This window comes from Rhinolophus sinicus, linkage group LG01 (assembly GCF_036562045.2).
Source record: "Rhinolophus sinicus isolate RSC01 linkage group LG01, ASM3656204v1, whole genome shotgun sequence".
Classification (NCBI taxonomy): domain Eukaryota; kingdom Metazoa; phylum Chordata; class Mammalia; order Chiroptera; family Rhinolophidae; genus Rhinolophus; species Rhinolophus sinicus.
In genome coordinates, this window is record NC_133751.1 from 75,902 (window position 1) to 89,225 (window position 13,324).

At 57.3% G+C, this 13,324-nt stretch overlaps 1 protein-coding gene across 6 annotated transcripts in view; it reads right to left on the bottom strand.

Annotated features, from left to right (window-relative positions):
- Nucleotides 1–13,324, bottom strand: part of DIP2A (disco interacting protein 2 homolog A) — an 89,164-nt gene continuing 75,840 nt past the window's right edge. For 2 of the 6 annotated variants that reach the window (XM_074319562.1, XM_074319417.1), the window contains 13 exons: nt 11,736–11,857; nt 11,496–11,607; nt 10,406–10,518; nt 9,855–9,985; nt 9,118–9,286; nt 8,531–8,701; nt 7,530–7,559; nt 6,820–6,881; nt 6,079–6,136; nt 4,186–4,260; nt 3,423–3,597; nt 2,670–2,793; nt 283–2,142 (listed from right to left, as the gene is read on the bottom strand). In XM_074319562.1, the coding sequence (XP_074175663.1) occupies nt 1,890–2,142; nt 2,670–2,793; nt 3,423–3,597; nt 4,186–4,260; nt 6,079–6,136; nt 6,820–6,881; nt 7,530–7,559; nt 8,531–8,701; nt 9,118–9,286; nt 9,855–9,985; nt 10,406–10,518; nt 11,496–11,607; nt 11,736–11,857 (1,595 nt within the window). In that variant the 3' untranslated portion in view covers nt 283–1,889. Of the gene's footprint in view, nt 2,143–2,669; nt 2,794–3,422; nt 3,598–4,185; nt 4,261–6,078; nt 6,137–6,819; nt 6,882–7,529; nt 7,560–8,530; nt 8,702–9,117; nt 9,287–9,854; nt 9,986–10,405; nt 10,634–11,495; nt 11,608–11,735; nt 11,858–13,324 lie in introns of those variants that run through there. The other 4 variants (XM_074319453.1, XM_074319528.1, XM_074319500.1 and 1 more) reach the window with 4 other exon arrangements.

Sequence of the window (13,324 nt, forward strand, 5' to 3'; positions counted from 1 at the left end):
TAGATCAAAAAGTCTGTAATTTATTAAGTACAAAATTATAAAAGTATATGATCTTGATTTTCTAAAAATTTTTAAACGAAAAAATAAATCCCTGAAAGGGTTGACATCAAATCCTAGTGCAGCTATTTTACCCAGAATTAGGATTATAGATTTTCTTCTGTACATTTTAATATCCTTTGTAGAGTTTATGCTGTAAGCATAAATGCTTTTATACTCAGAAAAAAAAAGAATGCATAATAAAATACATTCTATTTGGGGTAATTTAAGAAACCTTTTCACACATTTAAAAATGCAGAATTACAATCAATAACTTTTATTAACATTAATGATATAAAAAAATTAGTGTAATATACTGAATTCCCAGAGAGTAATCTAAAACATTTTAATGTGCTTCTTAAAGTCTTAATGTACAAGATACCTTGTCTTACGGCCACTAACCTGTCAATGCAAAAACTGTACAATATTTGTTTGCTATAAAACTACCACATGAAGATTAGGGTTAGGTGTTTGGTCCCCTGCAGGGACATCCACTTGCCAGCTGCTACACCCTGTGTGCGTCAAACAATAAATTACACAGATTTTGTACACAATGACCACAGACTGCTCATGTCCAGCCTGTGGAACACAGCCCAGCAGGCAAACCGAACTCGGATGCACCTGCTGTTTGTGGCCAAGTGGGAGTGAGATGTGAGAGGCGGCCAGGTCTACGCGGTGGTGAATTTAAAACATCAGAGAATGAATAACAGCTTTGCTAGGCACTGATCAGGCTAATTCCAGGAAAACCTGGTTGTTTCTATAAAGCATGCATGATTCATAAACTTTCCCACCCTCAAGTCCCCCAAACTCAACAACTTCATGACATACTTTCTTAGCTATATAAAAATACTCTCTTAGATTCGTGCTTCCTTTCAAATTCTTAGAAGTTTCAAAAAGACTTTATATTCTCTTCTTTCATTGAGGTTTACTATAATATTACATCACTCAGTTTAGTCAAGTTTGAATAAAAAAACTGAATATGGTTTGGCCACATTTTATAGGCACACAACTCAAAACGCGAAGGCCAGGGTTAGGGTGGCTGTGCCTGGGTCCTGGGCGGCACTGCCTGGTGCTCCGCTTCCAAATCAGCTAAGTGGGAACAAAAATTGTGACTCAGCACACTTCCATATACTGAGAAAAATTAGTATTGTGATGTCATGGAAGCAAGCGTTGAACAACAAGAAGTCACCAACCTGAAGTGGTTTAAAACTAAACACTGGCTTACCTTTCCGAGACAGCATCACCTGGACTGCCCCGACGGTACGTACCGCGTGTCAGGGGCAGCGTGTGCAGGCCATCAGGCACACCTGCTTCACAGGGATGCTGGCAGTGAGGAAGTGCCACATGGGGCCCAAGAGCAGGGCAGGTGGGACCTGCCTGGACTCAGCGCCTCCCTGTGAAGGGTGGGGGGACCGGCTGTGCTGGGCTCCTGTTCTTTCCAGCGTGAACTCTATACATGAGCTGCTCATCGGAACTGGGAATAAAAACTGAATTCTCAGAATCAAGAACTCTATTTTTAGCCTAGAAATGTGCAAACTTGCAATACAGCAGAGAATAGACCGCACACCTCTCAGCTCCACGATACCCAGGCTGGGCCTTTCACTTCCCTCCCTAGTCACCTGTCTGTTAAAATGCCAACATTTAGGTTTGTGTAAATGTCCTTTAGGATTAAAAAGTTTCTTCAAATCATTTGGAAGTGGTTCCTCAGATGGGATTTGGGGAACTCTGAGACGAAGCTGTAAAAGCAGGGGGGAGTGGTGCTTGCTCCCTGGAGACTGGGGGGCACTGCCGTGTGCTCATGAGTCCCAGCACCTTCGAGTGGTCCCATGACCTGCAGGCCTGGGCCACACCTGTCACATGTTGTAGGCGACGTAGATGGGGTCCAGCTGGTCAGCCAGGAAGCCGTCCCGCAGGTGCATGCGCTGCTTCTCGCCCCGGGAATTGATGGGGATCACGCCCGGGTCCACGATGACCACCACGCCCACAACCAGGTGGTGCTCCTCCAGCACCACGTTGGTGACCAGGGCTACCAGGTCCAGGGCATCCTGCTCCAGCCCGTCCAGCTCCACCACCACCACCAGCAGGTTGGTCCAGGTGAAAACAGCACTGCAGGGAGAAGACAGATGGCGTGAGAGGCGCGGACACTGACATCCCCAGGAGCAACGGTGCAGCAGAGGAAAGGGAAGGGTGAAGGTCATTAACCGACACTGCACTGCCGCCTCGCCGTCCCCAGGTCAGGCTGGGCGTCTACAGGAGGACCTGTTCCAGCTACAGTTCTCGCTAAGAATCAAGAGCACTATTTGATGTTGAAAGCCATCCCTGTCCCAATGCAAGCTCCCTACAAGACGAAGAAATCACGAGTCACACCATTTAATGGAGAAAATACACATTCAAAGCAGAAACACTTCAGGACAACTGCAGAGAGCTCACGCTCACAGAGCTCGGGTTGGCCTGTGCATCCGGGGACAGACTTGGTTTCACACTGGTCAGGAAAAGGACACACCTGGCATGACCAGGCCCAGGGCAGTGTTCCCAGAGCGAGTCACAGTAGTACCTGAGGCTGGGCTAGCTCCTGGAGAGGCAGGCGCTTGGCACATGCCCGTGGCCAGGTGTGGGGGCCGCGTCTGGCTTACCACTCGGCGATGCTCCTGTGTGCCCGGATCACAGACGTCTCGATGTCGATGGGGTGGTAGCGCATGCCTCTGAGCTCCAGCGTTTCGTCTAGAGATCCGACCACATACAGCGCGTCATGGCGCTCTGTCAACAGCACAGGGCGCACATCAGGAGGCTCAGTGCCGACTGGCACTCCCCACGCTGTGTCAGCTCCAGGTGGGCTGCCTGGGACCGGGACCTGGCTATGCTGACATCAGGTGAAGCCAAGCCTCCTGCTAGGTGGGATGTATGGTGGACCCTGATGGAGGTGCCACCCCGCCCCTCGATTCAGAACAGTGGCGTCCACGTGTGAATATGTACTTAAAACATTTACTCTTCTGGAAATAAGAGAGCTACGGGGCTACTGACAGTTCCAACTTCATCTGACTGGCATCCTGTGGCCCAGGGGGCTGGTGACTTTGAGGGGTCGTGTGTGGGGCGGGCTGGTGAACCGTGCCTGGGGCTCTGTCTGGGGGACGTGACAACCTTATCGCCAGCACCTCCACATCCTTAGCAGGGGCCCAGGGCCCAAGGTCAGCGAGGAACAGCCACAGGGGGAGACTAATCTCCGGAGAAAAGTGCTCCTGGCACACCCTCCACCTCGTGCCTGGACATGAGCTCGGGCCCGGGCTGAGGGCCTCGGCAAGAACCCCAGGACATCGCACGCGCCTATCGGGCTCACAGCTGCAGCAGCAGACCTTGGGGGTGGCATGGGCACCACAGTGACCCCTCACCTCCGCTGGCGTCGGTGAGCTCTGTTCTCCGGAGAAAGCCCAGGTAGCCAGTCCTCGCCCAAATGGTCTGGGTGTCTCCAAGGCTCAGCCGGGCACTGAAGTGGTCGGCGTGAAGGGCCTCCTCCCCGTGGACCGTGTAGTAGCCGGTGGCGTTGTGGGGGCTGCTCACCCAGATCTGCGGGTTCCAGAGGATGAGACGGAGCTGAGCAGATTCCGGCATGAGAAAGCCACTCGCCCAGAGAACTCAAGAAAACACCGCACAGCGGCAGGGGCATCTGCAAGGTCTCTGATCTTGTGAACTCAGTTACAATGACAGCCGCTGAGCCTGCTCTCCTTCCTGGAAGCATTCCTATCCAGGACCCCACGGCCCCGCCCCTCAGGTCCCCTCAAGTCAAGTGCTATCAGTAAGCAAGGGAAGCGGAGAGTGGGGACAGGGGGCAGTGAGGCCCCAAGCCCCGCCCAGCCTCACCTCTCCCAGGACAGAGGGCAGTGAGGCCCCCAGCCCCGCCCAGCCTCACCTCTCCCAGGACAGAGGGCAGTGAGGCCCCCAGCCCCGCCCAGCCTCACTTCTCCCAGGACAGAGGGCAGTGAGGCCCCCAGCCCCGCCCAGCCTCACCTCTCCCAGGACAGGGGGCAGTGAGGCCCCCAGCCCCGCCCAGCCTCACCTCTCCCAGGACAGGGGGCAGTGAGGCCCCCAGCCCCGCCCAGCCTCACCTCTCCCAGGACAGAGGGCAGTGAGGCCCCGAGCCCTGCCCAGCCTCACCTCTCCCAGGTGCGTGTCCCCCAGGGGCCCTCTGGTCTCCGTGTGTGCGATGATGACCTTCACTCCCGGCAGGATCTGCAGGGAACGCAGAGCCGGGTCAGGGACAACAGGACACTCCCAGGCCCATGGCACCAGAAACATGGCTCCCAGGGGTTGGCCACACGGGGACGTGCACATGCGGATGGTCAGGGTTAGAGCCAACTGGATTAGACTCTGAATTCTAACAGCAGTAAGAGACTTTGATAAAAAATAAATGTGCATCTTAGCCAAATCACCCCAGTTCCTAAGAAAGGACCCCAGTTTGGATGCTGTGAGGGCAGAGGGGCTATGGGAGCAGTTGCCCCGAGGACGATGCTACTGTCACAGGCACACAGTGTCGCGCGCCGTCCAGCCCCAGCTCAGCGGCCCCAGGCCTGACTGCAGGGCTCTGTCTACCATGCCTGCCAGTTCTGGACCGGGATCCTAACTATGAAGAGCCCTTCATGCCTGCGACTCAGTCCAACTGCTGCACCCCTGCTCCATGCCGACTCAAGACAGACGCGGGACCCCCGTTCTCAATCAGGAGCCATGGAGAATGCACCAAGGAAGTGCCTCGGGTGGGGGACCCTCCCACACCCTGTCCTGGGGCCATGCTCCTCCAGGCCTGGTCTCCCCGCGTCTAAAACAAGAGATGATACTGGGGTCCTCCAGGCAGATGGGAGGAAGGGACAAGGGGTCACAGGAAGAGCTTGAGTGCCAGCTCGGTTGCCATGGTCAGTGACAAGCCCTCCTCTCCTCGCACTGTTGCCACCCCCTTGCCACGTGCTGCCTGTGGGACCGTCCTGTTTTCCTGGACACTTTGGGAGCCTCTGACCTCTCTCCAGGGGGCCCGCCTGACCCTTTAAGCCAGCGCTCTTTCCAGAACACAAATCCATCAGACCCCAGTCACTGGTGACTACAAAATACCAGAGGGAAAAAGTCCATCAAAAGCGGAGTGGTTAAAGCAACCATGGCACAGTCATCTGTGATCTGACACAGAAACACCAAAAAGCGGTTTGGAGACTTAGTGACGTGGGGAAGACGTGCTGAATTCACAGAAGGAGGAGCCACTGTGCTCAGAAAGGGTGGGACATCTCCTGCTCAGAGTGACATTAAAGCCAGGCACGTGGGAGAGCTCACTCACTCACACTCAGCTGGTCCTCCTCCTCGTCCCCAGCTCAATGGTCAGGCTCCCACCCCAGGACCCCTGGTCACCTGACAAACTGCTGGGTTCCCGCGCCTCTCACTGTCCTCAGCACAGGCACTGGCTCCTCTCTGGCACCTCCCTGCCTCCCAGAGGCAGCTGTGGCTGCGAGAGTGTGGAGGCAGAGCCCTGAAGCCGGGGGCTGTCTGTCCAGGCCTGCGACCCTGTCTCCTGGCTGAGGGACAGGGCAGCTGCTCAGGCATGCCACCTCATCACATCCTGTGTGGGCACCCCCTCCCTCCTTCCTTTGAACCTTCCCTGGGTGTGCCTGCTGACCCTCATGGTGCTGTTTTCACCTGGGCGCCCTCAGGTGGTCTCACGCTCCCCCCTAGCCCCCCCCCCCGGGGGCTACTGTGGCCTCACAGGCCTGGACTGGCTTCAATGGCAAATTGCCAGCACGGGTCTAGGACCCTGCCTGCTGCTGAAGGCCCCAGTGGGGACCACTCACTTCCTGGTTGTCACCTGGGCCAGGGGCTGAGCCGTGTGGCCGTGTCACCCTGACCCGAGAGGCCCTGCAGCGGGAGCTCCTTTGGGCCTCAGGTCTGTGCCCAGGTGTATGCGGAGACCTAATCAGGTGTCGTGTGTGTTTGCAGTGAGGAGCATGGGGCCTCCCCATCAGCCCGGCCCAACCAGGCTGTCCGTGTTTATAGGGAGAGCTCAGCTTCCACTACCTTTCCAGACTCCGTCAACGGCAGACTGTGCGGGGAACCCCGTTCCACCAAACGTACCCTAAAAGTTAACAAGGGAGACACTTCAGGATAGAGTCTACTACACGGGTAACAATCTCTAAAAAGGCAACCCATGAGGTATTCATAAATTATCACTGTGATGGTCGTTCTGTGGACAGTCCTCCAGCCTTTCTATCATGACCTTGCTGTGACCTTGGAGCAGGGACTTCAGATGCCGCAGGGAATGGGCCCTGTACCCGTCCAGCTCCCAGGCACAGCTCAGGGCAGGAGCTTGTTCTAGGTTTCTTTGGGTCCCTGACCGGCTGGCCCACCCATAGTGAGCACCACCACTGTCTGCCTAAAGCAGCCACGACCACACTGATGGACCCAGAGGGGGACCCGAGTGTCACGGTGGGAGGGACCGGACCCAAAGGCATATACTGGCCCCAGCACACGTTTACTGCTATAAAAGCTAAGTCTGGCCTTAAAATGGCATCATGTAAAAAAAGTCCTTGCCGTTAGTTGGTTTTCTTGTCTTCAGCCCCATAAACAGCTAAATGTCAAATGTTCGGTCACTCCTATCACCCTCTGGTCATGAGAATGACAGACAAAGGGACCCTGACTGAGCTCAAGGACACAGGGATGCAGAGAGAGAGGCCCAGGCTCCCTGGGAGCTCAGCCAGTCACATGCTAGCGCCCGGGCAGGCCCAGCCACCCCCGGTCCCCAGGGTGTGATGGCGTTACCTGTCATGACGCAGCGCTCGCATGTCCACGTAGACTGTTGTAGGGTCGGGGCCAGCCGTGCCCTGGAAGGAGAGCAACAGAGGGCCTGACGCACATGGTGTTGTCAGGGGCACGGCCCCTGCATTGCACTGGCACGGCCGGGTGGCCGGGAAGGTAGCAGCTCAGCCTGCCCATTAGTCTGCCCAGGGCACTGCTGCCTTCCCGCAGACATCACCGAGTGGAACGTGCAACTTCACGTTCCAGGTCTAACACAAGGCGGGTCTCCACAAGGCAGTGAAAACACCACCATGGGGATGGGGGCGTGTCCGTACTGTAACAACGGCTGAGCCATCAGGGCTTAGGCGGGGTCAGCCACTGCCATGTCCTCACCGCCCTCCTGACACTTGACGGGACCCTGGGGAGGGGTGTTATGCTCCATTCTATTAGGTAAAGAACATCAAGTGAAACGGACACTGCTCAGCATCACTCTGAAAACCCCAGATGACGTAACAAAACTGCTTCACTGAGACTAAACGGCCTCCCCCAGAGGCAATGCTATGAGTGCTAAGCTCTTCTGAAAATAATTCTGCTCTTAAATTTGGGTACAAAAGAACCTTTGTCATGTACAATAATAATCCACTGTGAGCAAAGTCAAAAAATCTGTCTGGAGTGGAGGAGGCCACATGAACTCATGGGGGGAGGACAGAGGTTCCCTGAAGTCAAGGTCATACCTGCTCAGCCAGCTTTCCCAGCCTGTTGGGCTGACAGAGGTAAAGGAGGCCACCAGAGCCAGACAGGAGGAGACGCCACAGGAGACAAACAGAAAGCAACAGCCACGTGAGAAACACACGGTTAGCAGACAGCGAAAGGCATCACTGCACCTCAAAGGGCACATGTGAGTATCCCGTGAGGACTTCTGCAGTGACATGTGGCACCCCAGTGCCCACACACAGACACCTTCCGGTAGGGAGAGAGGAGGCGAGCAGGGTCACTCACAGCTGCTACAGACAGCTAACCTCCTGCGGTCCTGCTTCCTACAACAGAAGGGTTTGTGGAGGGGATGCCAGCCCACCTCCTCCTGCCACTTGGAGTGGTCAGCAGTCTTTCCACGGGTGGGAAGATGTGAGCAGAAACGCTAGGGAAAGGGCAGGAGTCCGCAGCTGAGCAAAGGCTCCGAAGGAAAAAGAGCCCCACCCGGGCCCTGCTCGGGTTCCGACCATGACTTTTCCTCCAACAACTCTTGTCTGTGAGGGTGCGCAAGGCATTCAGCTTGTTTGTAGAAAGAAGGGAAACTGAGACACTAGTGCAGGCCTGGAAAACAGCCGAAGTCACTGGACAAGCAGTAAGCGGTCGTGGAGGCGGCGGGCTGTTTAACTTCCGAAACTGCGCACTTACTTTTAGTAAGTAAAATACCTGAATGTCTCAAAAACGGATTTGGGGGCAATGCAGATGACCACATTCATTAATGTTTCGATTTAAAATTCCAGGTGTCTGAAAACAGTAAGTTCATCGTTGTTTGAACATTAACTACACATTATACCGAACTTAGAGGTTCTTCCCGGTTAGACAATAAGCTGTTCACAAACAATTGGCCTTTGCTCATCAAGACAGCAGAGTAGCTTTCCGAATAAAACCCTCGCAGCTCGCAAAGATAAACTACTTGGAAATGAAACGTCGAAGGGCAGGGGACGAGGCACAGCGGCGGACAAGTGAGGCGCGCGCAGCCCCTTACCTGGAGGCAGATGGCCACGTTGACCCTGCACCCGAACGTGGTGCTCACGGCGCGCGCGGGCAGGCCCAGGTCCTTGAACAGCTTGGAGAAGGACTGCGTCAGCGCGAGTCGGGGCCGCTCCTCTGCGACCACCATGCACGTGCGCACGCAGGACAGGTCCACCCCCTTCATCTGCCGGGGCGGCAGGGTCTGCCCTGAGCGCAGAGGCGGGCCTGAACCCAAGCCCCGCCTCCTCCGCTTCCGTCTGCGTGGAAGCGCCAGGGCACGCACGTGCTGGTCCACGTCCACACCGCCCAGCCCACTTCGCTCCGGCCCCAGGTCCTTAGGGACGCTGAGGCCTCCAGGACACGAGCAGAGCTAATGGGGGCCCTGGGATCCCACAATGCACCTGCTCTTTTCAGCCTTGCACCCCTGCCCCGCCCGCAGGGAACAAGGGACACGGAGCTGTCATGACCCAAAGCCTGGAGAGCTGCTGGGAGCAGGGCTGAGAGTCTTTTCTTTAAGCTCCAGCGGCCCAGTTTAGAGTGAACCTGGGAGCAGGCCCTCCCGAGGGGGGATGCGGGCCAGCAGGCCGCGGGCGCACTCACCCGAAGGACGCCGGTCTGCGCGCCCAGGCCTTTGGTGCACATCTCCATTACCGAGTAGGAGCAGAAGGTGACGCGGGCCTTGTACTGGCTCACGGCGGACAGCCACAGGGACACATTGCTTTCCAGCTCCAGCGGGGGCACCAGCACCGACCGGTGTCCGGAGTACACACTGCGGGCCGCGGGGGTTCTGCTCAGCGGCGGCTCCAGAAGGGCTCCGCCTAGGGGCACCGTCTGTGCTCCCCAGGTGCCCTGCCACCTGCACCCAGCATGCCCAGGGCACCACCTCTTCCCTTCAAGGACGGAGGGAGGGACAAGTCTCCCTAATATCCAGTGAGACTTTCAGTGGAAAACACACAGGGTCCTTGCCTCCCTCCAGCACTTCAGAAGGATCCCGAGTCACGGTTAGGGACGGGTCCCCTGGCTGGGGACTCAAGTGCTCCACTTCTAAAGACCTGATGCTACTTCCCAGTATTTGATGGAAGTAACCTCTTCCCAACTGCTAACATAAACAGTGTTCATGTTTAATGAAAAACTTTTTTGTTTTTACTCAACACACCGAGACTCGTACCCACCCCACCCCCAAACAAAACCACTCACACGTGTATCTTTCGCTTCCTGGCATCAAAATGCATCTGAGAATGCTAAGGTTCTAAAGAATTACTCATAACTCCAACACAGCAGGTGGGCACAGCAGGTAGGTACCTACACACTCACCCACACATTCTTCCAAAACTCACCTGCACAGACACCAGAGGGCGAAGCCAAGGCCACAGTAGGGGTCCAGGCAGATGGCAATCTGCCTGGAAGGGTACAGCTCACACTGCAGCTTTATGGAGCGGCACAAGGCACTCGTGGCAGCATGCGACATCTTAGGGAGCAAAACACCAGTGTCCGTGATGCGCGAGGGGAGAGGTCCACAGTGGGCAGCATACACTGCCTTAGGGGATGGCGGGCTCTGGCCCCACGCAAAGCCAGTCACACCCAGGCACACTAAAAATCTCAGCGCAATTTCAGGATCAAGCACTGCAATGGAGCCACTGGTTCCTGGTAAGGGCAGGGACTCAGCAAAGCCACGTGCCCCTCGAGGCCAGAAGTCACAAATCCCAACGTTTAGATGTTACCCTGAGACCTCCAAGGACACATTACTCTCGGGCGACCTAAACTCGGGGTTTGCTGGGGTCAAGCCAAATTGAAGGGGCAGCACTGCTGTTCGGCTGTGGGGCCTGTCTGCATGCCCCACACCCAGCATCTCCCCGCCCTCCTGTCTGGGGTCCCATGGGTCACCCACCTTCACGCCTGCTAAGATCCCCGTGGTTGACACGCTGAAGTCCAGGTACGCAAGTGTGTCCGGGGAGGGCGGCCTGAACACGCTAGCCACCTTCCTTTTCGGTATGTCCTCTGCTGAACAGACGCCTGTTAAGGCTACTGGGCTCTCACGGGGAGAGATGACACACGACTGGGACCGGGGAAACCTGGGGAGCGCACTCAGACAGGGGTCGTGCTGCGGGAAGGTGGGCTGTGTGAATGGGGGGCATCTCAGTCACACGACGGGGACGCACGGAGACGGCACTGAATGTGTGGGGCAGGGACAGTGGCGGGCGGGAGACATGCAGTGCTGCTGTCCAGCAGGAAGTGACAGCCTGGGGTCAGCCAGGACCAAGGGCCCCAGCCACAGGGAAGGCGCCGTTGTCAGTCCCACGCCTGTCGAGGGCTCAGGCAGGTACCAGAGAGCACGTCCCTGGCCCCACACAGGGTGCACCCTGGAGCACAAGGACAGACGTCCACCAGGTGAGATGGGGAAGAGGGACTCCTGCATGCTCATGGGCTGGCACTCATGTAACAATGTACCTCGCGTCACCAAAGGAGCCTGTGGGGTGCTGCTCGTTTGGGGTGTCGATATTGGGGGACAAAGCCCCAAGATGACTTCATGGGCCAAGGCAGAGGGACCAGGGGCTTTCAGCCCTTCCCAGTGTCCCAAAAACATTTCATGGGATGTGGCAGCATTCATCAGTGACGAGGACAAGTGATGGGTGTGAGTACACGTGCGTGCGCGCTGCGGGACCGGTGTCCCCACACATGCCAACCATTGTGTGGGCATGAGGGGCAGCGGCAGAAGTGAGCTGCAGTCCACGGGCACCTGGGCCTCAGACTGGACCTTCGCTCCCACCAGTGCAGAGACCCGCCGCGAGGCCGTGAGCCCTGAGCTGTGAGCCACTGCAGTGGGTAGACGCCCGCTGCCGGGAACCCTCTTTGCCACCGACTCCAGCGGCTGACCCCGACTGACGTGGGATGGCCAGTGCAATCCCTCCAACGAGAGGACAGAGGGCTTGTGGGCGGGACCTGAGTGCACACGAGCTTACGGCGCTGCGGACACGCACCTGTATCGAGAATGGTGGGCCAGGTCCTGACGTCCACGGCGGCCGCGGCGTCCTTGGATTTGAGCAGCCGCATGATGGCCTGCGTGGTAAGGACGCACGCAGACTTGCTAACCTGCAGAGCACAGGGACCAAAGGCAGATGAGACACCGTGCCTGGGCACAGGGCCCGGGGAGACGTCCAGACACTGGAAGGGAAGGAGGCCCTCGACTGGGCTGCCCCGTGGGGCCACAGCGCACGCACCTCCACAATCATCTTGACGGTGGGAAGCGTGGTGGCGAGGTTCTGGGGGTGCGGGGGCCGCACGGTGACGGGCACGCAGCCACAGTACAGGCAGCCGTAGAAGGCGGCGATGAGGTCCACCCCTGGGGACACAGTCAGAGGGTCAGCAGGTTAGCACAGCTCAGCCTGGTGTGCAGCCGCGGAGGAACCAGGAGCAGCCCGCTCTGTTTGCAGAGCCACCACCCCTGCCAACAGCAATGCGCTGTTAGGGAAGGACACAGCGCCCCCTACAGGTGGGCTCCCCACACAGCGCCAGACGGGCCTGGGGGCCTGCGAGGAAACCTCCAGGGCACACTGCCAAGTCTAGGCCCCACGAGCACAGGGCAGCGGGAGCAGCACACAGCAGCTGGAGCAGTACGCTTACACGGGCCTGGTACCCACATGGCCGGGGCCGGGTGCCTCTCCTGGAGACGTGCTGCTGCGGGTCTGCAGGGAGGCCCACAACCCTGGGGAGGGCCGGGACGTACCCGCCTTGCCCTCAGCCACACGATGCAATACTGCATCTTCTCTACGTGTTTAAATGTCTCCTTAACCAACACTCATGGGGAATCATGCCACCCCAAGAACCCATATGTCTGCTTGAACTCAGTCCGACCTGAGAACGCCTGTGCCCCGCACCCCAGAGGCCTGTCCAGGTGCTGCCTCAAATCAGACACGGCCCCACCGGACATCCTCAGGGTACATCGGTCTCAGTCTGTTTCAGGTCCAAAGTCAAGACGAACATGCACGTTTAACTCCGTTTGTTGGTCTCACCGAATTAAAGCCCCATCGGGAACTAGGAATATGACCACTGGGGCCAGGGGCAGCTCAGCATGCTCATCAGCAGGGGTCTGAGCCCACCCCCGAGGCCGAGCTGGTCCTGGCAGCAGTGCTGGCTAGGCCACACTGAGGTCACACTGGGGGCCAGCATGCCGCACGCAAGGCACGGTCACTGCCAAACAACGCCGGGAAGGTATCGACAGGAACTCACTTCGCGAGCTTGCACAGCTCCTCCTGCTCCCACATCGGTCACTGGAGGGACGTGGGGAGAACGGCCCCCACCAGCCCTACCCCGCCCCTCTGCTGCTTACAGAGAGTTTCGGTTTCCCACCCCTTTGAAAACTGGGAGGCAGCCTGGGACTCTCCTCAAGAAACAGCAACACACATGCCCCTAGCATCTGCACAGCACTTGTACCACCGGCGTCCCAGGCCCCACCCATCTTCTCCCCACCTGGGGGGCAGTGTTTACATGAACTCAGGACTTCACGGGGCACTTTCTTTTAGTATATGTGCTGCCGAAGCGAGCACGGGGCACTTTCTTTTCCTCGTTAAACACTTTCTACAGGCAAAAATGCCCCAAAGGAGAGAAGAGCACCAGCCACCTTCATCACTCAGATCCTCAATTATCAAGATGGCACAGACTGTGTTCTCTCCTGCCCTGCGCGGAAGCACTTCAGGCAGTTCCCATGCACCCTGTGACTTCAGCCCCGCCTGTCCCCAAGAGTGCCTTCCACATGACACGTGCCTGTAGCCCAGCCCTGAGCCCGGGAAATGCTCTCGTCCCCCCCAGG